This window comes from Haliotis cracherodii, unplaced genomic scaffold (assembly GCF_022045235.1).
Source record: "Haliotis cracherodii isolate W230 unplaced genomic scaffold, xgHalCrac1.p SCAF_14, whole genome shotgun sequence".
Classification (NCBI taxonomy): Eukaryota; Metazoa; Mollusca; class Gastropoda; order Lepetellida; family Haliotidae; genus Haliotis; species Haliotis cracherodii.
Window position 1 is genome coordinate 39,411,874 of NW_027266269.1, and position 19,677 is coordinate 39,431,550.

Consider the following 19,677-nt stretch of genomic DNA (forward strand, 5'->3'; position numbering starts at 1 on the left):
TCTAAAATCGTATATAAGAGTGGATGACTGGAGTCGAACCCAAAACATCCTGATCAGTAGTTAGGCACTCTAACCGTTTGACAACAGAAGTGGTTGAAGAGTAACGGTTCATAAGAAGTTCTGTGATCAGCCAGATATTATATATATTTATATATATTAGCGTTTCTTTAGACTGCAATAACGCACTTTTTTGTAAAATATTAAACACGCATTACTAAATGGTGTTTCGACTCTTCATAAGTTAGAGAAAACACTTCTCCTTGGCTTTAGTTGAAAGTTTCACAATTAAAAAGTTTGATTTTTTGTCTTCAATTTTAGAACATTGAACGCTTGAAACACTGAGTCCAAACTTCATCTTACATGGAAAACCTCAGAGCAGGGAGAAGTACAAAAACAAGTGAAACATCACACCAGGTGATCCTCTATATATCCAAGGCTCTTTTCAGTAAACCTAGGCCTGCACTGAGCCCTGGATCCATTCTTGCGGTCACCTTGAATTTCATTAACATTTTGCCCACAATTCAAAATTATTTTTTCAATTTCAAGTTTACAGGATATACGGCTTTTTAATTGACTGGGGGGTCGGTCACATGACCGCGAAATGGGTGTTCTTAGGTGTATGAACGACACAATTTGACGTTCATTTGTTTTTCACGAGACCGTGTTCTTGAAATGATGTAAACACCGACGGACTACTTCCACATTCCTGAGGAAACCCCTGGGAATTCCCTACCACGAAAACATTCATAAGCGTTCTTTCTGATGATTTAGAACCTTCATCTAGGTCTCAGATTTTCAGTATACATTGAGAAATGTCAGAGAGTGTGACTGCATGATTGTTCACGAATATCCTCGCTAAGGCCCATCCTAATAAATCAAACGAAGAAATGCACATCTAAACTATCGTAGTATCGACTCGACCCGTGCCTAGGCTGACATTGACCGTCTCCAGCAATCTATGAATTTACCTTTGTGTCTGTTTGACGCATGTTTATTCACCTATCAATGATGGGCCAGTTGATCAATGATGACTAACACATGTAACCGCCACAGGTTCATTAACAACTTCGGAAATCTCTCCCATCACGTATATCGTGTCGGCCATTTTGACGTCTTGTACTTGGTGTAAATGTATTACTACGCTCTGTGATTGTGACTGACTTACTGAGGTAGTTCTTTACAGACCTTTCTCATCTAATGAGGATATGGTTTGAACACATGTGCTGCGTAAGATGTTTCTGAAGAGTAAGTTGTGCATCCATACGCCCATGTCACCTCTCTTTTTGAGGAACTATTTTATTCCTCGATAGGCTGGTTATTGTATGGCTGTCAGACTAAACATAAAGTCACACGTACTAAATAAAATTGTGTTTAGATCTTGGCCTACATCCTTTGAGGTAAGAAATTGTGATAAAAATATTATACGAATTAAATTGATAAGAAAGTAAACTTCATCACAGGTCTTATACTACCTATAGAAATACTAGTTTGGTTCAGTGGCAAGTACCAACTGAGAGGTTTATAAGGATTTTGTTCAAAAATGCAAACTAAATCTGAAAGACTTTCTATAGAATATCCCTGGAACAGGATGACTTACTGTAGATTTCCCTTGGGCAAAGACATATTAAGTAGAAAGTCCTTGCCGAAAGGATATTTAACGAAAAGAAGCCCCAAGAAAAAAAAAGGATGAGTCGCTAGAGGTTTATATGTCCATTGTAGTCCCACATATACCCCGTAATCCATCCTTACACCGAGGCCTATATGTTCTTTAATCCACCCCGACACCGAGGCCTATATGTCCCTTGATCTACCCCGACACCGAGGCCTATATGTCCCTTAATCCACCCCGACACCGAGGCCTATATGTCCCTTGATCTACCCCGACACCGAGGCCTATATGTCCCTTAATCCACCCTGACACCAAGGCCTATATGTTCCTTGATCCACCCCGACACCGAGGCCTATATGTCCCTTGATCCACCCTTACACCGAGGCCTATATGTCCCTTAATCCACCCCGACACCGAGGCCTATATGTCCCTTGATCCACCCTGACACCGAGGCCTATATGTCCCTTGATCCACCGTTACACCGAGGCCTATATGTTCCTTGATCCACCCCGACACCGAGGCCTATATGTCCCTTAATCCACCCTTACACCAAGGCCTATATGTCCCTTAATCCACCCTTACACCAAGGCCTATATGTCCCTTGATCCACCCCGACACCGAGGCATATATGTCCCTTAATCCACCCTGACACCGAGGCCTATATGTCCCTTAATCCACCCTGGCACCGAGGCATATATGTCCCTCAATCCACCCTGACACCGAGGCCTATATGTCCCTTGATCCACCCCGACACCGAGGCCTATATGTCCCTTAATCCACCCTTACACCAAGGCCTATATGTTCCTTGATCCACCCCGACACCGAGGCCTATATGTCCCTTAATCCACCCTTACACCAAGGCCTATATGTCCCTTAATCCACCCTTACACCAAGGCCTATATGTCCCTTGATCCACCCCGACACTGAGGCCTATATGTCCCTTAATCCACCCTGACACCGAGGCCTATATGTCCCTTAATCCACCCTGACACCGAGGCCTATATGTCCCTTAATCCACCCTGACACCGAGGCCTATATGTCCCTTGATCCATCCCGACACCGAGGCCTATATGTCCCTTGATCTACCTAGGTCTATATGGTCCATTTAATATGACAGATAACACGATAGAAAGAGTTTCTTTCACCTTTTAGGGTCCAGATAGATAGGGAGAGAGATGGAGATGACGACGCGCAGATAGAACCTAGAAACAGTTAAAACAATTGGCTTTTTTATGTAGCTGACTTTGATGTCATATTTGTAAATAGTTACTTTTTTATATTTTGTCAGTAATTTTATCCTGTTTTCAGTGCGTGAGATGTTTGTATTGAGAAGTATTCTGGTTTTCAGTACAAACCAAATGAGAATAAAAAAAATACATGTTATTCGGGATTGAGGGAAGCAGGAGCGAGGCGCCATAAAAATGGAAAAAGAATCTTCCTGCATGTTTTGTGAATGAAATAAGAGGCATTTCTTGCAGAATCAGACAACGGAATCAGACCATAACTGAATATGTGCATTTCTGTACACTAAAACTGTGCCAAGTACATAACCTTGTAACGTGATCAACGTGCATGGTCCTTTGTGATTGTTGTACGAGGGTAGAGTATATAACCTTGTAACGTGATCAACGTGCATGGTCCTTTGTGATTGTTGTACGAGGGTAGAGTATATAACCTTGTAACGTGATCAACGTGCATGGTCCTTTGTGATTGTTGTACGAGGGTAGAGTATATAACCTTGTAACGTGATCAACGTGCATGGTCCTTTGTGATTGTTGTACGAGGGTAGTGTATATAACCTTGTAACGTGATCAACGTGCATGGTCCTTTGTGATTGTTGTACCAGGGTAGTGTATATAACCTTGTAACGTGATTAATGTCCATGGTCCTTTGTGATTCTTGTACGAGGGTAGTGTATATAACCTTGTAACGTGATTAATGTGCATGGTCCTTTGTGATTGTTGTACGAGGGTAGTCAGTCATGGATTATATGTAACAATGAAGGTTAAATTTACTTTTTTAGTATGTGTGGATCTCTCTCATACACAGATGCCTCAATATAAAAGAAACACAAAACGCCATGTCCAGTCCGTTTCAATGTTCCTACCCGCTGAATCGGCCGTTTCCCTTGGAATTTAAGAAATGGCAGTCGGTACTTTAGTTTGATGAACTAGTACACTCCCATGCCCACACAATACCCAATTTTGCGAAAGTTAAATTGTCATGAAGATCAATGCACTCTAAACGACAATAACGGCAAACGCCTCTCCACTGTGACGACACAGCTGCGGCTGTTTTCAATATGCATACGCGCTGGGTGCGGGATCAGGGCAGTTTTTTGTTGCTTTTCAGAAAACAATGAAATCACATATGACTGCTTTTTGTGTGTAAATATGTACTTTATTAGTTTCTTTTTGAATACACCTCCTTTACGTTCATTCTTTGAGAAATGTGCACATAACAGAAATAATAGTCTGCCTTGTGCACGTGCAATGTAGTTTAAAAAATAAATTTTACAAAGAGTAATGCATCCATGTCATTATGTGATAATATACGTTATGTAATAAATGTACATATAATATATATATATATATATATATATATATATATATATACACACAGAGAGAGGGAGAGAGAGAGGGAGAGAGAGAGAGAGAAAGAGAGAGAGGGAGAGAAAGAGAGAGAGAGTGAGAGAGAGAGAGAGAGAGAGAGAGAGAGAGAGGAGAGAGAGAGAGAGAGAGAGAGAGTATAAAAACACACTAAAGTACATGTATATTGTTTCATATTTTATTCTTCATTTCAATACCGACATGTTAGATGATGGCATGAAGTCCGACATATATTTCTACAAAATGTGCCCTGATGCACGTTTCCATGAACAGTCTTGAAAACAAGGGCAAACAGAACATGCAACCACGATCCATATGACCTCCCTATCGTAGTCACAGTCCAATGAGTTTCTATATGGGACACGTGAAGATCCGGGTTAGAATTGGAATTGCACGTCATCGGATCCTAATTGCGTAGATCGATGCTCATGATGTCAGTCACCGGATTGTCTGGTCCAGGCTCTATCATTTACAGACTGGCGTCATACAGTTGGAGTATTGCTGAGCGCGGCGTTAAGTTACAAACAAACAAACACATTTTATATGGATAATCGGAAACTGTGCACAAACAGATATCATTGAGTTCAGAAAAGTAACTGTTATAGTCCAGCTTATACTAGCTGATTCTATATGCCTTATACACACACACACACACACACACACACACACACACACATACACACTCTCTCTCTCTCTCTCTCTCTCTCTCTCTCTCTCTCCATTTAACTATTTATTCTACTTCTATATTACTCCATGAGTGCGATAAGAGGACTCCATCCAATATCAAACGGATCCTGTCATGGCTAAGGGACGCAACTCTTCGCAACGGACATCGGCGTTTTAGACAGCTGGACCCCGCGATGGCAACCGGCCTTCTTGAATAGAAGAACTTTCTTATTGTGGATTATTTGGAATAATACATGATCAGTATTGATTACGCTTTACAAATTTGATCGCGGACAGACAATGCCGACCCCGTGTTGACCTGATTCCGTTTACCTTATCAATGAAAGAGATTATCAGTGGCCAGGTACATACTGTTCGCATTAGAAGCCATGTGGACGCCAGCACTGACTGCGTGTCTCGTCCTGCTCTGCCCCGTGTATATGGTGAGTGAGTTACCTATATCCTGTGTACACGACAAAGCTGCTGATGCTGGATGTGTGACCACAGCAAGTAGATGACATCATATCGCGTAGTGCCCTATTCTAATCCAACAAACTGGACAATGCCACTCGTTATCTTGACCCCTCAACCACAGTGGGTCACACGAACATGTGCTCGAAAAACAAGGCTTCCTTTTGAGACACCACGTATATACTGAGGGACCGCCCATGTAATGGTTTGGGGGATGATGATCGAGAGGGGTGCAGTTTGAAACAGAATGTAATTTATCTCAAGTGTTCAGGAAGAGCCAATCTATTTTTCACCCAGACAGGGAATTATTTTGTCATAATGTTCAGTGAAGATCTTTATTTGTTTGCTTAAACTTTTTCGGGCATTTTCGGATGGAGATTATGTTTCTCCAAAGAGCCCCTCCCCTCCCCCAACACCCGCCTCCGCCGCTCTACCCAGGATGATGTGAATACTGTGATGTATCTGTTCAATTTATCAAAAACTGTCTTCCACGGGCGATATCACTACAATGGAATTACATCGCAATGCTTTGCAGACCATTGTGACGTCATCGGCTATGTAATTACCATGACGTCACACCAAAAAGACATCGTCACTCTCTGCGGCTGTAACTGGTTAGCTGTACTGTTTACGCACAAGACACTTTCTACAACTGATTCCAAACTGAAAAAAATATGGATAAAGGATTGTAGATGATAAATAGAATTTTACCCTCGTGTCTTTTTAAATCAACCATATCAACACTCGTCGATAAATGTTTTAAACCCCTCGGCAAACTTGGGAGATTCAAACCTTTGTAGACTCGTGTTGATAGATTTGATCTCAAAAGACACTCGGGTGAGTTTCACTGTATATGTACTTTGATACTTATATATAATTCCTGCACCGTAAGTACTTTTGATGGTATCATTAACTGCGTCGAAGTAAGTTTGAGTGCGATGACAGCCTACCACAAAATACCGTATGGTTTGTGCTAGAAGATACCTTCATATGCAGTAAACTACGTTTATAACGAACACGCTTATAACGAACGGAAGGATAAAACGAACTGTTTTTGTCCCGGTCATGCGCTTGTCGAACTGATTGAAGGCATATATTTATGTATATGCTGTAAATTTTCTAATAACGAACTACGGTTATAACGAACTAAAATTAATGGTCCCTTTGAGTTCGTTTTAACCGTAGTTTACTGTATGTATGCTTTTTTCAGATTGACATTGCAGATTCAGATACGCTATTTGCACGAGGTAAGTGAACCCTGGTCTAAATTGCTTCAATAAGCTGTTCTAATTCAACGACTTACTCGTGGCACGGGTGGCCCAGTCGTCTAAGACGCCGCGATTCACTGTGGAGAGTCGTGTCCCTTGGGCACACCAGAAACCTATGACTGTTGGTTCGAATCTCGGTTCGCCCCGATTATGTTTCTAGGTTTGTCAGCACCATACCCGTGCTCTTGGGTTTCACTGAAGTGGTAAATGTCTGAGACCTGCATCACTTCGGGCTTTCCTCCCACATTTAGCTGACACACCGTGATATAACTGGAATACTGTAAAGAGCGGCGTTAAACACAACTCACTCACTCACTCAACACCTTACTTTTGCAAAGCATGAGGAGGATCTTGGTAACTGTATCCCCATATGCACGAGGGTCCATTCAGATATCAGGCAGGAAGCTTTTTAGGGCTCGACGCCCCTGTGAGTAACATTGACGCACAACACAAAATATATGCTACGCTGGACCATGCCCTGAAGCTAAACTGCCGGGCAAAAGAAGGCATACATCCGTGCTCGATGGTAGTTATTAAACAAACAAGACATGGGTATTCGATGGTGATGTATTTGTTACGTGCGTCACAGTTGTGTTGTGGATCGTAAGTATTTCGGAAACTGTTTTCGGCCAAGTAACCTTCTGATAACGTTTGTCATTTAACATCTAATGTGTATGCTTCACAAAATAGAACCGAATTACGAAATTTAGAAAAAAAACAACACATTAAGATGGAATGCATACAGAAATAATATTGATTTTCATTCTACCTTTTAATACCAAAAAATACAAAGGTTCTGTAACTCCTATGGGAGCCAGATGACAGTGTTGTTATCATTTTCATGTTGATATGTTGGGGACCATATGTATACAAAATGCGTTCAGTTTGGTAAATACTGTCTTGTCTCCCAGTGTTAAATCACCATTGCCGACTCACACGTGCCCACGTGAAGTGTTATATCAACCAAGTAGGTTCCTGGTTATTGTGTTGTGTTAATATACTAATACAATATGTAACAGATGTAACTTAAGTGTGATGCAGTTGTAGGTTAGGTAAACGTGTACCTCTGTAGGTAGGAATAGTTCCACAGATATATAATGGTGTGTCAGTTTAATGTGAAGGAAATGCGTACACATTTACAACTTAACGAATATCTTGAATGAGCGGGATGTTAAGAAAACAAGTTTTTTTAGAATGGGAGCAGGGATTCGAACCCACTGCTCAGGACGAAAGCGAAGTTTTAGACCACTGTGCTACCTATGTCCACGTGTTCCACAGAGGCCGGCTTCATCAAGTCAATGGCGGCATTACTCACCTTAGTTATAAATACATACTGACAGCGATGTTAAAAATAAACCAAGTTGACCATTGTAACGAAATACTTCCACCATCCCGGGACCTATGCAAGTGAACCGAAGGAAGGTAAAAATTCAGAAATAGGAGAAAAGACCACCAACCAAAAACAACTCAGTCACTCACATACTCACTCACTCACTCACTCACTCACTCACTCACTCACTCACACACATACTCACTCACTCACTCACTCACTCCCACCCACCCACCAACCCACTTACTCACTCACTCACTCACTCAACAGCCGATTCCACCCCTCTGCTGCTGACCAAAGCTGACCCCAGGGTCCAGGTGTTCCGGAACGGACAATGGGGGTTCATCTGTGGCCATGGATGGAATTCTAGAGATGCCAAGGTCATCTGTCGGATGCAGGGATACTGGTGAGCTCGCTACATATTAAAATACGAAAGAGCATATAAAAAAATGAGCTTCTCTAAGATTACATGGTTTATGTTTGTCCTTCAAGTTCCGAAGCAATGCAACAGAATATGCGAGTGATGGAATATGGTCTTAAGGCGTTTTCTGCAATAGTCCAGCTATACCTCGGCTGGGGACACCACAGATGTGCTTCATACATTGTACCATGTTGGGAATCGAACCTGGGTTTTCGGTGTGGAGAATACACGAAGGGAAACTGATCATGTTACTTTACCACTAGGCACGGCACTGGCACAGCCCGGATCATCCCGCTGATTGGTGGGGAGACGTTCTGGCTCGACGACGTGGACTGTATCGGCAATGAGACGGACATCACTGACTGTCAATTCCAGGGCTGGGGGATACCGTCATGTCCTGCCGGGGGAGTGGCGGGCGTCAACTGTGAGGTGTCGGGTGAGTTTCCAGGGATGGGGGAGTGGCGGGCGTCAACTGTGAGGTGTCGGGTGAGTTTCAAGGGGCGGGGGTTAACGTCACATCTTGCCGCGGGAGTCAACTGTGGGGTGTCAACTGAGTTTCAAAGGCTGGGGGATAGCGTCATATCTTGCTGTCATACGCATGTCCCTGTGATGTGTTTCTTGTTTCAGCACAGCCCAATGTCCGGCTGACGGACGGGTTCGGACCTTGGGAGGGTCGTGTCGAGATCTATGAAAACAACATGTGGCAGCCTGTCTGTACAGCAGGGTGGGACGACAAGGACGCTCAGGTCATCTGTCGAGAGCTCGGCATCAGGTATAACAAACCACCCTCCATTATCCAGGGTAGTATGTCTCCATTCTATTATCACTCATACCCTGTACCCGATCGCCACCATTGCTTCGTATCGGACGTCGACATCTCCATGTCCCATATCACTAACGTAGCACATCATTTCTCTCGCCCGTGTAAGTAATGCGATTTGACGGCTATTTTAGCACTGTGCCATGTAGTTTATTGATATACAGGTATACTCTTCCAAGAAAGAAGGAGATCCTGAAATATACATGTTGATATCATGTTTAAGAACAAAGATCAATGTTGACGAGAAACGTCCCATGCAGGAACGTTCATGTCTGTAAAACATAGCACCAAAACACGTCCGGTAGTTTGCACGTGCCGCACGCAGTAACGTAGGGTGTCATTCCTGATTTCGGCACTTTCAAGAAAGGTCGATTAATCTCTGTGGACCGTTATTTCTGTCAATCTAATTGATCCTGCTCATCATTCAGTGGTGATTTACTTGATTTCAGTCATTGTTTGTGTATGAACTAGCGATGCGGTTGTAGTGTGTTCCCAATTCGTTCATCATTATCATACAACTGTTAGTAGGTTAGGTGAAATGGGGTTTAACGTTGTGTCCAAGATTATTGCACTTATATAGCGACGTGCATGCACGTGTGTTTGTGTGGCTGCTTGTACTAGACCGGACTGATGCCGATTTATAGTGCCAGCTCACTGAGATACCATGCCGTAGTTTAACATGAATACCCCACTCAGACACAGTATACTGACTCCGAGCCGACCAGTCCTTGTTTTAGCTCCTTAATGCCATCTTTTAACGTCTTTTGGTATGACGCGGCCGGGTATCGAACTCCGGACCTTCCGCTCTCCGGGTGGACGCTCTACCACTAGACCACGGAGGCGGTCTCAACTGTTAGTAGAAACAAAAATCAAAGTAATAACCATGTTGCAAATTATAAGTTGTTTCTGAGTATCCCCAACCTTTTTATATATATGTACTTATCAAGACATTATAATACAGGCATGTGTGTCACACTGATTTTACGAAAAGAGTGTCAGAACTTTGGTATTCCCGAGCGAGAACGAGCGTAATACATGAATTCTTCCACGAGTTTCGTAAAAGCAATATGACACGCAGGTTAGTGTAATAGTTTCTTTATTACCCATTATTCCTATTGAGGTCCCATTTACAAAAAAAATGTACTGATCACCAACGTTGTCCCAGAAAACCACAACTTGTCGAATGACGTCAACAATTTCCCGCTATGACGTCGTTTCTAGTGTGACGTCATACCGTCCTTTCGTCACAGTGAGATTCGAATGACATCAACAATGCCGCCCGCATGACGGAAACAATGCACTGTGGGTAATACATACAGGATATTAAAAAAAGGTCTTCATGTCATATCATGTTTACGACACGAGTGTCTGAATTCCGGTATTCCATCGAGTGTCGTAAACATTGTGACATGAACACTGATATAATGTTCTATATATTACCAAGGAAGATGTCTACATACAGAGACGAATTTTAGTGTTTACCTATGTGGACAGCAAGTCGCCAGAGCAGCGGAACCACATTTTGTCGAATGACGTCAACAATCTTAAGCTATGACGTACGTTTCTCGTTTGGCGTCATTCCGACCTCACGTCACGATCAGATTCGGATGACGTCAACAATGCCTTCAAGATGACGGAACGAATACACTGTTGTCTCGTGACGTGATATGACCCGAGAGCCCATATGATTATTATGAGCCCCGTTTTGTTTGCCCTCGTAGGTAATGAACATATTTCCGCAGGCTTCTGGTCGGGCCCCAAATACAAATACTTCAAATGTAAAAATGATACATGACCCTCTCCTATGATTTCCCATATTTCCCCGGCAGTCCGGGTTAGAATAGGTTTTTAGCAACCCATGCTTGTCGTTACAGCCGACCAACTGGATCGGGTGTTCAGGAAACATCCGTGGAATATTCCTTTGTGAGGCGTTAAACGACAAATAAACAAACCATTTTATATTTTCTTTTATCAAACTTTACTAGAAATATGTTTTTGTTTAAATACGTTTCCCTTGACATGTTTTATTCGAATAATAGCTCTAAAGGGCTAATGCTGTAGTGTTACCTGCAATAGCCGACGTCAAATAACATTTATTGTATCTTTACAAATCATAAAAAAGACTCTAATCGCCTTTTAATTTTAAATTGGTTTCCTAAAAAGTTGGTTTGAACTGAGTAATGTCCCGGCTAACGTGGCCCGGTCTGAGAGGTTTCTCTGAAAATGTAAAGGGATAATTAGGAGACAAACGTACTGTGTGTGTGTTTTCAATGTAGAGCTAGGTTACACGTAGATTTTACCGCGCTAAATTGAATTTGAAACAGAACGAGCAGTTATTGTGATTTGATACCTCTGATCGATCCATCAGAATCATGGCAGAATAGCGGTTAAAAACTGATCGTTTGCAACCAGGTCAAAGGGCGGGTTGGCACACAATGACGCCAAGTACGGTCGCAGTCCTAACCCTCCGATCATCACCAGCACTGTCTGCGTGGGAACAGAGAGCGACATTTCCCTCTGTCCGGCTACACGGGTCCTTCCCTCGCAGACATCGTGCGACCAGGCGGGAGTCGAGTGTTACAGTGAGTACAATGTTGTCCAGGCGGGTGTGGGGTGTTATAGTGAGTACAATGTTGACCAGTCGGGTGTAGGGTGTTATAGTGAGTACAATGTTGTCCAGGCGGGTGTAGGGTGTTATAGTGAGTACAATGTTGTCCAGGCGGGTGTGGGGTGTTATAGTGAGTACAATGTTGACAAGGAGTGTGTGGAGTGTTACAGTGAGTACAATGTTGACAAGGCGTGTGTCGAGTGTTATAGTGAGTACAATATTGACAAGGCGAGTGTCGGGTATTGTAATGAATACAATGTTGACAAGGCGGGTGTCAAGTGTTATAATGAATACAATGTTGACAAGGCGTGTGTCGAGTGTTATAGTGAGTACAATGTTGACAAGGCGGGTGTCGAGTGTTATAGTGAGTACAATGTTGACAAGGCGGGTGTCGAGTGTTATAGTGAGTACAATGTTGACAAGGCGTGTGTAGAGTGTTATAGTGAGTACAATGTTGACAAGGCGGGTGTGGGGTGTTATAGTGAGTACAATGTTGACAAGGCGTGTGTAGAGTGTTAAAGTGAGTACAATGTTGACAAGGCGGGTGTGGCGTGTTACAGTGAGTACAATGTTGACAAGGCGGGTGTGGGGTGTTATAGTGAGTACAATGTTGACAAGGCGTGTGTAGAGTGTTATAGTGAGTACAATGTTGACAAGGCGTGTGTAGAGTGTTATAGTGAGTACAATGTTGACAAGGCGGGTGTGGGGTGTTATAGTGAGTACAATGTTGACAAGGCGTGTGTAGAGTGTTATAGTGAGTACAATGTTGACAAGGCGTGTGTCGAGTGTTACAGTGAGTACAATGTTGACAAGGCGGGTGTGGGGTGTTATAGTGAGTACAATGTTGACAAGGCGGGTGTCGAGTGTTATAGTGAGTACAATGTTGACAAGGCGTGTGTAGAGTGTTATTGTGAGTACAATGTTGACAAGGCGGGTGTGGGGTGTTATAGTGAGTACAATGTTGACAAGGCGGGTGTAGAGTGTTATAGTGAGTACAATGTTGACAAGGCGGGTGTGGGGTGTTATAGTGAGTACAATGTTGACAAGGCGGGTGTAGAGTGTTATAGTGAGTACAATGTTGACAAGGCGTGTGTCGAGTGTTACAGTGAGTACAATGTTGACAAGGCGGGTGTGGGGTGTTATAGTGAGTACAATGTTGACAAGGCGTGTGTAGAGTGTTATAGTGAGTACAATGTTGACAAGGCGGGTGTGGGGTGTTATAGTGAGTACAATGTTGACAAGGCAGGTGTCGAGTGTTATAGTGAGTACAATGTTGACAAGGCGTGTGTAGAGTGTTATAGTGAATACAATGTTGACAAGGCGGGTGTGGGGTGTTATAGTGAGTACAATGTTGACAAGGCGTGTGTAGAGTGTTATAGTGAGTACAATGTTGACAAGGCGGTTGTAGAGTGTTATAGTGAGTACAATGTTGACAAGGCGGGTGTGGGGTGTTATAATGAGTACAATGTTGACAAGGCGTGTGTAGAGTGTTATAGTGAGTACAATGTTGACAAGGCGGGTGTGGCGTGTTATAGTGAGTACAATGTTGACCAGGCGTGTGTAGAGTGTTATAGTGAGTACAATGTTGACAAGGCGGGTGTGGGGTGTTATAGTGAGTACAATGTTGTCCAGGCGGGTGTGGGGTGTTATAGTGAGTACAATGTTGACAAAGCGGGTGTGGCGTGTTACAGTGAGTACAATGTTGACAAGGCGGGTGTCGAGTGTTATAGTGAGAACAATGTTGACAAGGGGCGTGTCGAGTGTTATAGTGAGTACAATGTTGACAACTTCAAATACCAATTAGATATTCTGCTTTTACGTTTGCATTCTCACCCAGATGCGTCCATTGTTACAGACTGTGGAAACCAATACTCCAGTGAGACAGGCACGCTTCAGTCGGACAACTACCCCCAGCCCTACCCCCGCAACGTGCACTGCCTCTACATCATCCGCCCCACCAACACGGGGCAACTGTACAAGCTGGAGTTTACTGACTTCAAGACGGAGTCCTGCTGTGACATTGTGCATGTAGGTACCACGCTGACCTCAAGATAGAGTCCTGGTGTGACACTGTACATGTAGGTACCACACTGACCTCCAGATAGAGTCCTGCTGTGACACTGTACATGTAGGTACCACACTGACCTCCAGATAGAGTCCTGCTGTGACATTGTGCATGTAGGTACCACACTGACCTCCAAATAGAGTCCTGCTGTGACAGTGCACATGTAGGTACCACACTGACCTCCAGACAGAATCCTGCTGTGACATTGTACATGTAGGTACCACACTGACCTCCAGACAGAGTCCTGCTGTGACATTGTACATGTAGGTACCACACTGACCTCCAGACAGAGTCCTGCTGTGACATTGTACATGTAGGTACCACACTGACCTCCAGACAGACTCTTGCTGTGACATTGTGCATGTTGTTTGGGCTAGCACACACACCCTATTGGCCTCTGTCTCTGTCTTCGTGTGTCTCTCTCTCTGTCTATCTCTCTCTCACACAAACACACATACACACACACACACACACATTGAAGGTCATATAGTATTACAATGTACATACTTTTGTCACCTTTTTCAGGATAGCCAGCATCGAATAATTATTACATTTTCGAAAGAATACCAGGTCTCCAAAAGGATATAAACTTGTAAGCCACTAAGGCGTGTCAGAATCCTGTTATTGAGGCTTGAATCCAAGATTCGCCTCTTGTGATACTGGAGAATACCCCCTTTTGAATAATACGTGTACAACATATGCGTTGTGAGTATGAGTGAGTGAGTGAGTATGGTTTCACGCCGCTTTTAGCAATATTCCAGCAATATCACGGCGGGGGACACCAGAAATGGGCTTCACACATTGTACCCATGTCGGGAATCGAACACGGGTCTTCGGCGTGACGAGCGAACGCTTTAACCACTAGGCTACCCGACCGCCCCTGTGAGTGTGGAGTAGTTTGTTCCTCATAGTGGCCTTTTGATATCCAGGTCTCTACACTCAACTCGTCGTCAAGCAACCCAGTCGGTGGCTCCACCTACAGCGGCAATAGCAAACCCCCCATCCTCCTCGGCAAGGCCTTCGTCGTCAGCTTCGACACCGACGGCTCCAACAGCATGGCCGGCTTCCAAGCTAAATGGAGCCGTACGTACAATGACTTCTACATATAAATTCAACATTGCTTTGAGACCAATCACTACGTTATATGGGCATTTATAAGCGACAATAGAAACGTTTCGCCCGTGTAGCACATCGTTATTCTTCTCGAGTGTTGACTAGACTGATAAGTGATTGATAAACAATATTACACGCCATCGGGTTATGACGTGACGCCTTCAGCACTGTTACCACCACTCTTACGACCATCATCAGTATCTTTGGGCCAATTCTAACCCGGAACCTCATAACAGTTCATGAGATATATGACAGGAATCTTCGAATTTGTGTTTTCCGGTCCAAATGTACAGTTGAACCACATCATTTTGAGGATTACAAACATTTACGTGTATTTGTTGAGCAAACGGCAATGTCCAGTTGTCTTAGCTGGTCTTAGGGTGTTATGTCGTCCTTCAGCTATTTGTATATAGTCACATACTATCCGACTCGCAACTAATTATTACATGTACAAAGCTTCTGTTGAAAAGAGTCAAGTACACATAACTCAATATTACTATCATGTACACATTGTAGTAAACACTTAACACTGCCTGATAACACTACACATACTTGTACAAGCGGCCATATCAAATATACACTAAATGAAAACACTACACATACTTGTAGAAGCGGCCATGTCAGTATACACTGAGTGATAACACTACACATATCTGTACAAGCGACCATGTCCAGTATACACTGAGTGATAACACTACACATATCTGTACAAGCGGCCATGTCCAGTATACACTAAATGAAAACACTACACATACTTGTACAAGCGGCCATGTCCAGTATACACTACCTGATAACACTACACATACTTGTACAAGCGGCCATGTCCAGTATGCATTGACTGATAACACTACACATACTTGTACAAGCGGCCATGTCCAGTATACACTACCTGATAACACTACACATACTTGTACAAGCGGCCATGTCGAGTATACACTACCTGATAACACTACACATACTTGTACAAGCGGCCATGTCAGTATACACTACCTGATAACACTACACATACGTGTACAAGCAGCCATGTCCAGTATACACTACCTGATAACACTACACATACGTGTACAAGCGGCCATGTCCAGTATACACTACCTGATAACACTACACATACTTGTACAAGCGGCCATGTCAGTATACACTACCTGATAACACTACACATACGTGTACAAGCGGCCATGTCAGTATACACTACTTGATAACACTACACATACTTGTACAAGCGGAACTGTCCAGTCAGTTTACACTGTCCACCTACAGCGGCGTTGGTGCAGGATGTCGTCAACATGTCGTGTGACGCGGGAACCTTCAACATCCAGATAGACCTCCCCTTCCTGAAGCGACTCTACCCAGCTTCCTCAGAGCGAACCATCGCTCTGGCTGATCCCTCCTGTACCGGCACCATCATCAACGACATCATCGTCATCAACACCAACGCCAATTCCTGTGGGACAATAGTCAAGGTAGATGTATGATGTTATAAACCTCCAGTGACGTCATCCTTGTGTTTTTACGGGGCCTCGTTTTCGTACAATTACAATCTATAGAAAGTCCCCCGGTCTTTCAGAAGGGAACGTCTGTAAAGTGGGTTTGACATCTTTTGACTGTCCCTTTTTAGAAATTTATTTTGCCGTTGAAGGCAATAAATTTAGGGAAATATATTTCTGTGTGATAAAATTTTGTATTGTAGACAAGCGAGTGAACCAGCAGGCTACAAAAGCGCTGACAACCCACAGTTTTGTCTTGAGACTCTTTTTTCAAGTGTATAAATGTACGCCTGCAAGATATATATTACGTCCGTTTCCTAAGGTTCGTGGAAAGTGTTAGAAATATAAAATTGTTATAAATGTTGTCTCCACCCACTCGAGTTTGTGTGTGTGTGGTGTGTGTGTGTGTGTGTGTGTGTGTGTGCGTGTGCGTGTGCGTGCGTGCGTGCGTGCGTGTGTGTGTGTGCGTGTGTGTGAGAGAGAGAGAGACGGAGAGAGAGACACACGGAGACAGACAGAGGGTAATAGGGGCTTGGCTCTGTGTTCGCTCATCACGCCGAAGCTCCGGGTACGATTCCCGGTTTGACGCCTGAATTATCTAGATTACAGTAACCCACTGTGTCGTATCCTGTTCAGACAGAGACAGGCAGACACGTGTACACAAACTTCCTCGTGGACAGAATATTTGCAACCGAGTCAAACAACATTGTCCGAGGTGAGAGGTGGAAGATACCAATCGCCTGCTCCGTGCCTCGTTCTAAATCCTTCTCCATCCACTATCACCCCTACCCGGATGTAGGCACGCGAAGGGAATCGGAAGTGGAACGCATGAGCAGGGAGGTGAAAGGTCATATCCGGCTTCAGCAGTATTTCCCGATGAGCATCACTGTCTATGAAGACCAGGCGATGACGATCAGGCAGTTCACAAGACCACAGAAGAGACTAGGGGAGGATCTGTTTTTCAGGTAAACCGGGGCCAACGATATGATGACACAGTTGGACTTGGTGTGAATATTATACTTATTATATAAAACGTTCTATACTGTGGTCATATTGAACGGATGCCTGCCGAAAAAGGCGACTATGCTTGTCGTAAGAGGAGACTAACGGGATCGGGTTGTCATGCTCGCTGACTTTGTTGATACATGTCATCGTATCTCAAATGCGTGGATCGATTTTCATGATGTCAATCACTGGATTGTCTGGTCCAGACTCGATTATTTTACAGACCGCCGTCATATAGCTGGACTATTACTGAGTTCGGCGTTAAACAACAAAGAAACAAACAAACATATTGAACGGGACAGATGTGCTTGTGCAGATTGGCAATTTCTCACATATGTTATGTTACACTAACAGAAAATCATTTCTCAAATTCATTAGACTATCTCACTGGCAACCATTTAGTTTCAAGGAGAATTGTGGCTAATGCAGACTTCAACTAAGATATTTTCTGTGGCGAGGGTATTTACTGTAACCAACTACCTACCAGTGGCACCCTGATGTGTTATGTCTGACCTATCTCACTGATGTGATGACCTGATGCTTGTGTGTCTTGCCTGAGGGGTTGTCAGGTAGTCTAGTGGTTAAAGCTTTCGGTAGTCACGCCGAAGTCCCGGGTTCGATTCCCGACATTGGTACAATGTTTGAAGACCATTTCTGGTGCCCCTGCCGTGATATTGCTGGAATGTTACTAAAAGCGGCGTAAAACCATACTCACTCACTCACTTACTCCTGCCAGAGTACAACTGGACCAGGCTGACTCGGACTTGAAGCTTGTGGTGACGTCATGCTTTGCTCTGCCAACAGCTGTTGAGACAAGGAACAGCTCTAAGTACATCCTTGCTCAGGGAGGGTATGTACAAACTTGTATCATTGCATGTAGCTGTGAATTATTGTAGTTGTGTATTATTGTTGTAGTTGTGTATTATTGTTGTAGTTGTGTATTATTGTAGTTTTGTATTATCTATGTAGTGTGTATTATTGTTTTTGTGTATTATAGTGGTGGTGTATTATTGTAGTTTTTTATTATTTATGTAGTGTGTATTATTGCTGTTGTGTATTATTGTAGTGGTGTATTATTGTTGTAGTGGTGTATTGTTGTGGTGTATTATTGTTGTGGTGTATTATTGTTATAATAGTGTATTAGTGTTGTAGTTGTGTATTATTGTAGTTGTGTATTGTAGTTGTGTGTTATTGTTGCGGTGTATTATTGTAGGAATGTGTTATTATAGGAATGTGTTATTGTAGCAATGTCATATTCAAGCCAGACCCCCTCAAAGTTCATTGCATGTGTTCCAGCTGCACAGTGGACAGTGGGACACACGTCCTCAGGACAACCAACCACTACACAGACTTTCAGATGAAGGTGTTCAAATTCGCGGGGAACTACGACCAGGTGTACATCACGTGTGACGTCAGAGTCTGCCCCGTGCAAGATAGCTCCGCCTCCTGCCAGCAGACCTGTCAATCACCGGGGAAGCGGAGCACTTCCAGACAGGAGGGGCGAAACAGAGTTAGGTTTGGCCCTGTCATAATTGAGGACTCGCCAGTCAACTGAGACTTTTCTCACCATATGTCTTTAGCCATTAGACCAGTGACTGTAAATGTTCAGTTTGCCAATAAACAAGGTTATAATGGAATATGTCATAGATGATCTATTATATCTTTGTTTTGCACATCAAGCAAACACTGTTACTACTGTGTCTACCAAGACGTTATATACTCGAAATCCGGACCTTCCGCTGTTTAGCCGGACGCCCTACCACTAGACCACGGAGGCGGTCGCTGGCTTAGGGAATCACGATAGTGATATTGAGGAGATCATACCACATGCCTATTTTATAATACACTATTCTGATTGGTGAATCGGGTTTTTTAATCCCAATAACAACCTCTGAATCAGCGCATTGGAGGGTTAATTATCGCGGTAGATGATTTCAATATAAAAGTACTTCTTTATCCTGGTCGATTGAGTGATTGAGTTTGATTTTACGCCGCTTTTAGCAAAACTCCAGCAACAACACGGCGGGGGACTCCAGAAATGGGCTTCACACATTGTATCCGATGTCAACCAGCCCCCACAGAAGCAACCAATTCCTGGACTTCACGGTCTCTCACTGCACAAGCTGTTTTTCAGATTTGAAAACAGGTTTTTGTCACAAAGGGTCAGATCTGGTGAATAAGGAAGGCGGGGTTCGTATCCACATTCCC

At 43.5% G+C, this 19,677-nt stretch overlaps 1 protein-coding gene across 1 annotated transcript; it reads left to right on the plus strand.

Annotated features, from left to right (window-relative positions):
• Positions 1-5,253: 5,253 nt before the first annotated feature.
• On the plus strand, positions 5,254-19,088 carry LOC139460831 (scavenger receptor cysteine-rich domain-containing protein DMBT1-like). The gene is made up of 12 exons (XM_071242304.1): positions 5,254-5,327; positions 6,566-6,602; positions 8,224-8,359; positions 8,638-8,810; positions 9,002-9,146; positions 11,607-11,776; positions 13,658-13,830; positions 14,797-14,950; positions 16,238-16,440; positions 17,101-17,429; positions 18,206-18,319; positions 18,766-19,088. Exons 1-12 carry the CDS (start codon positions 5,274-5,276, stop codon positions 19,022-19,024), a joined length of 1,947 nt encoding a protein of 648 aa, XP_071098405.1. The 5' UTR covers positions 5,254-5,273; the 3' UTR covers positions 19,025-19,088.
• Positions 19,089-19,677: the final 589 nt, after the last annotated feature.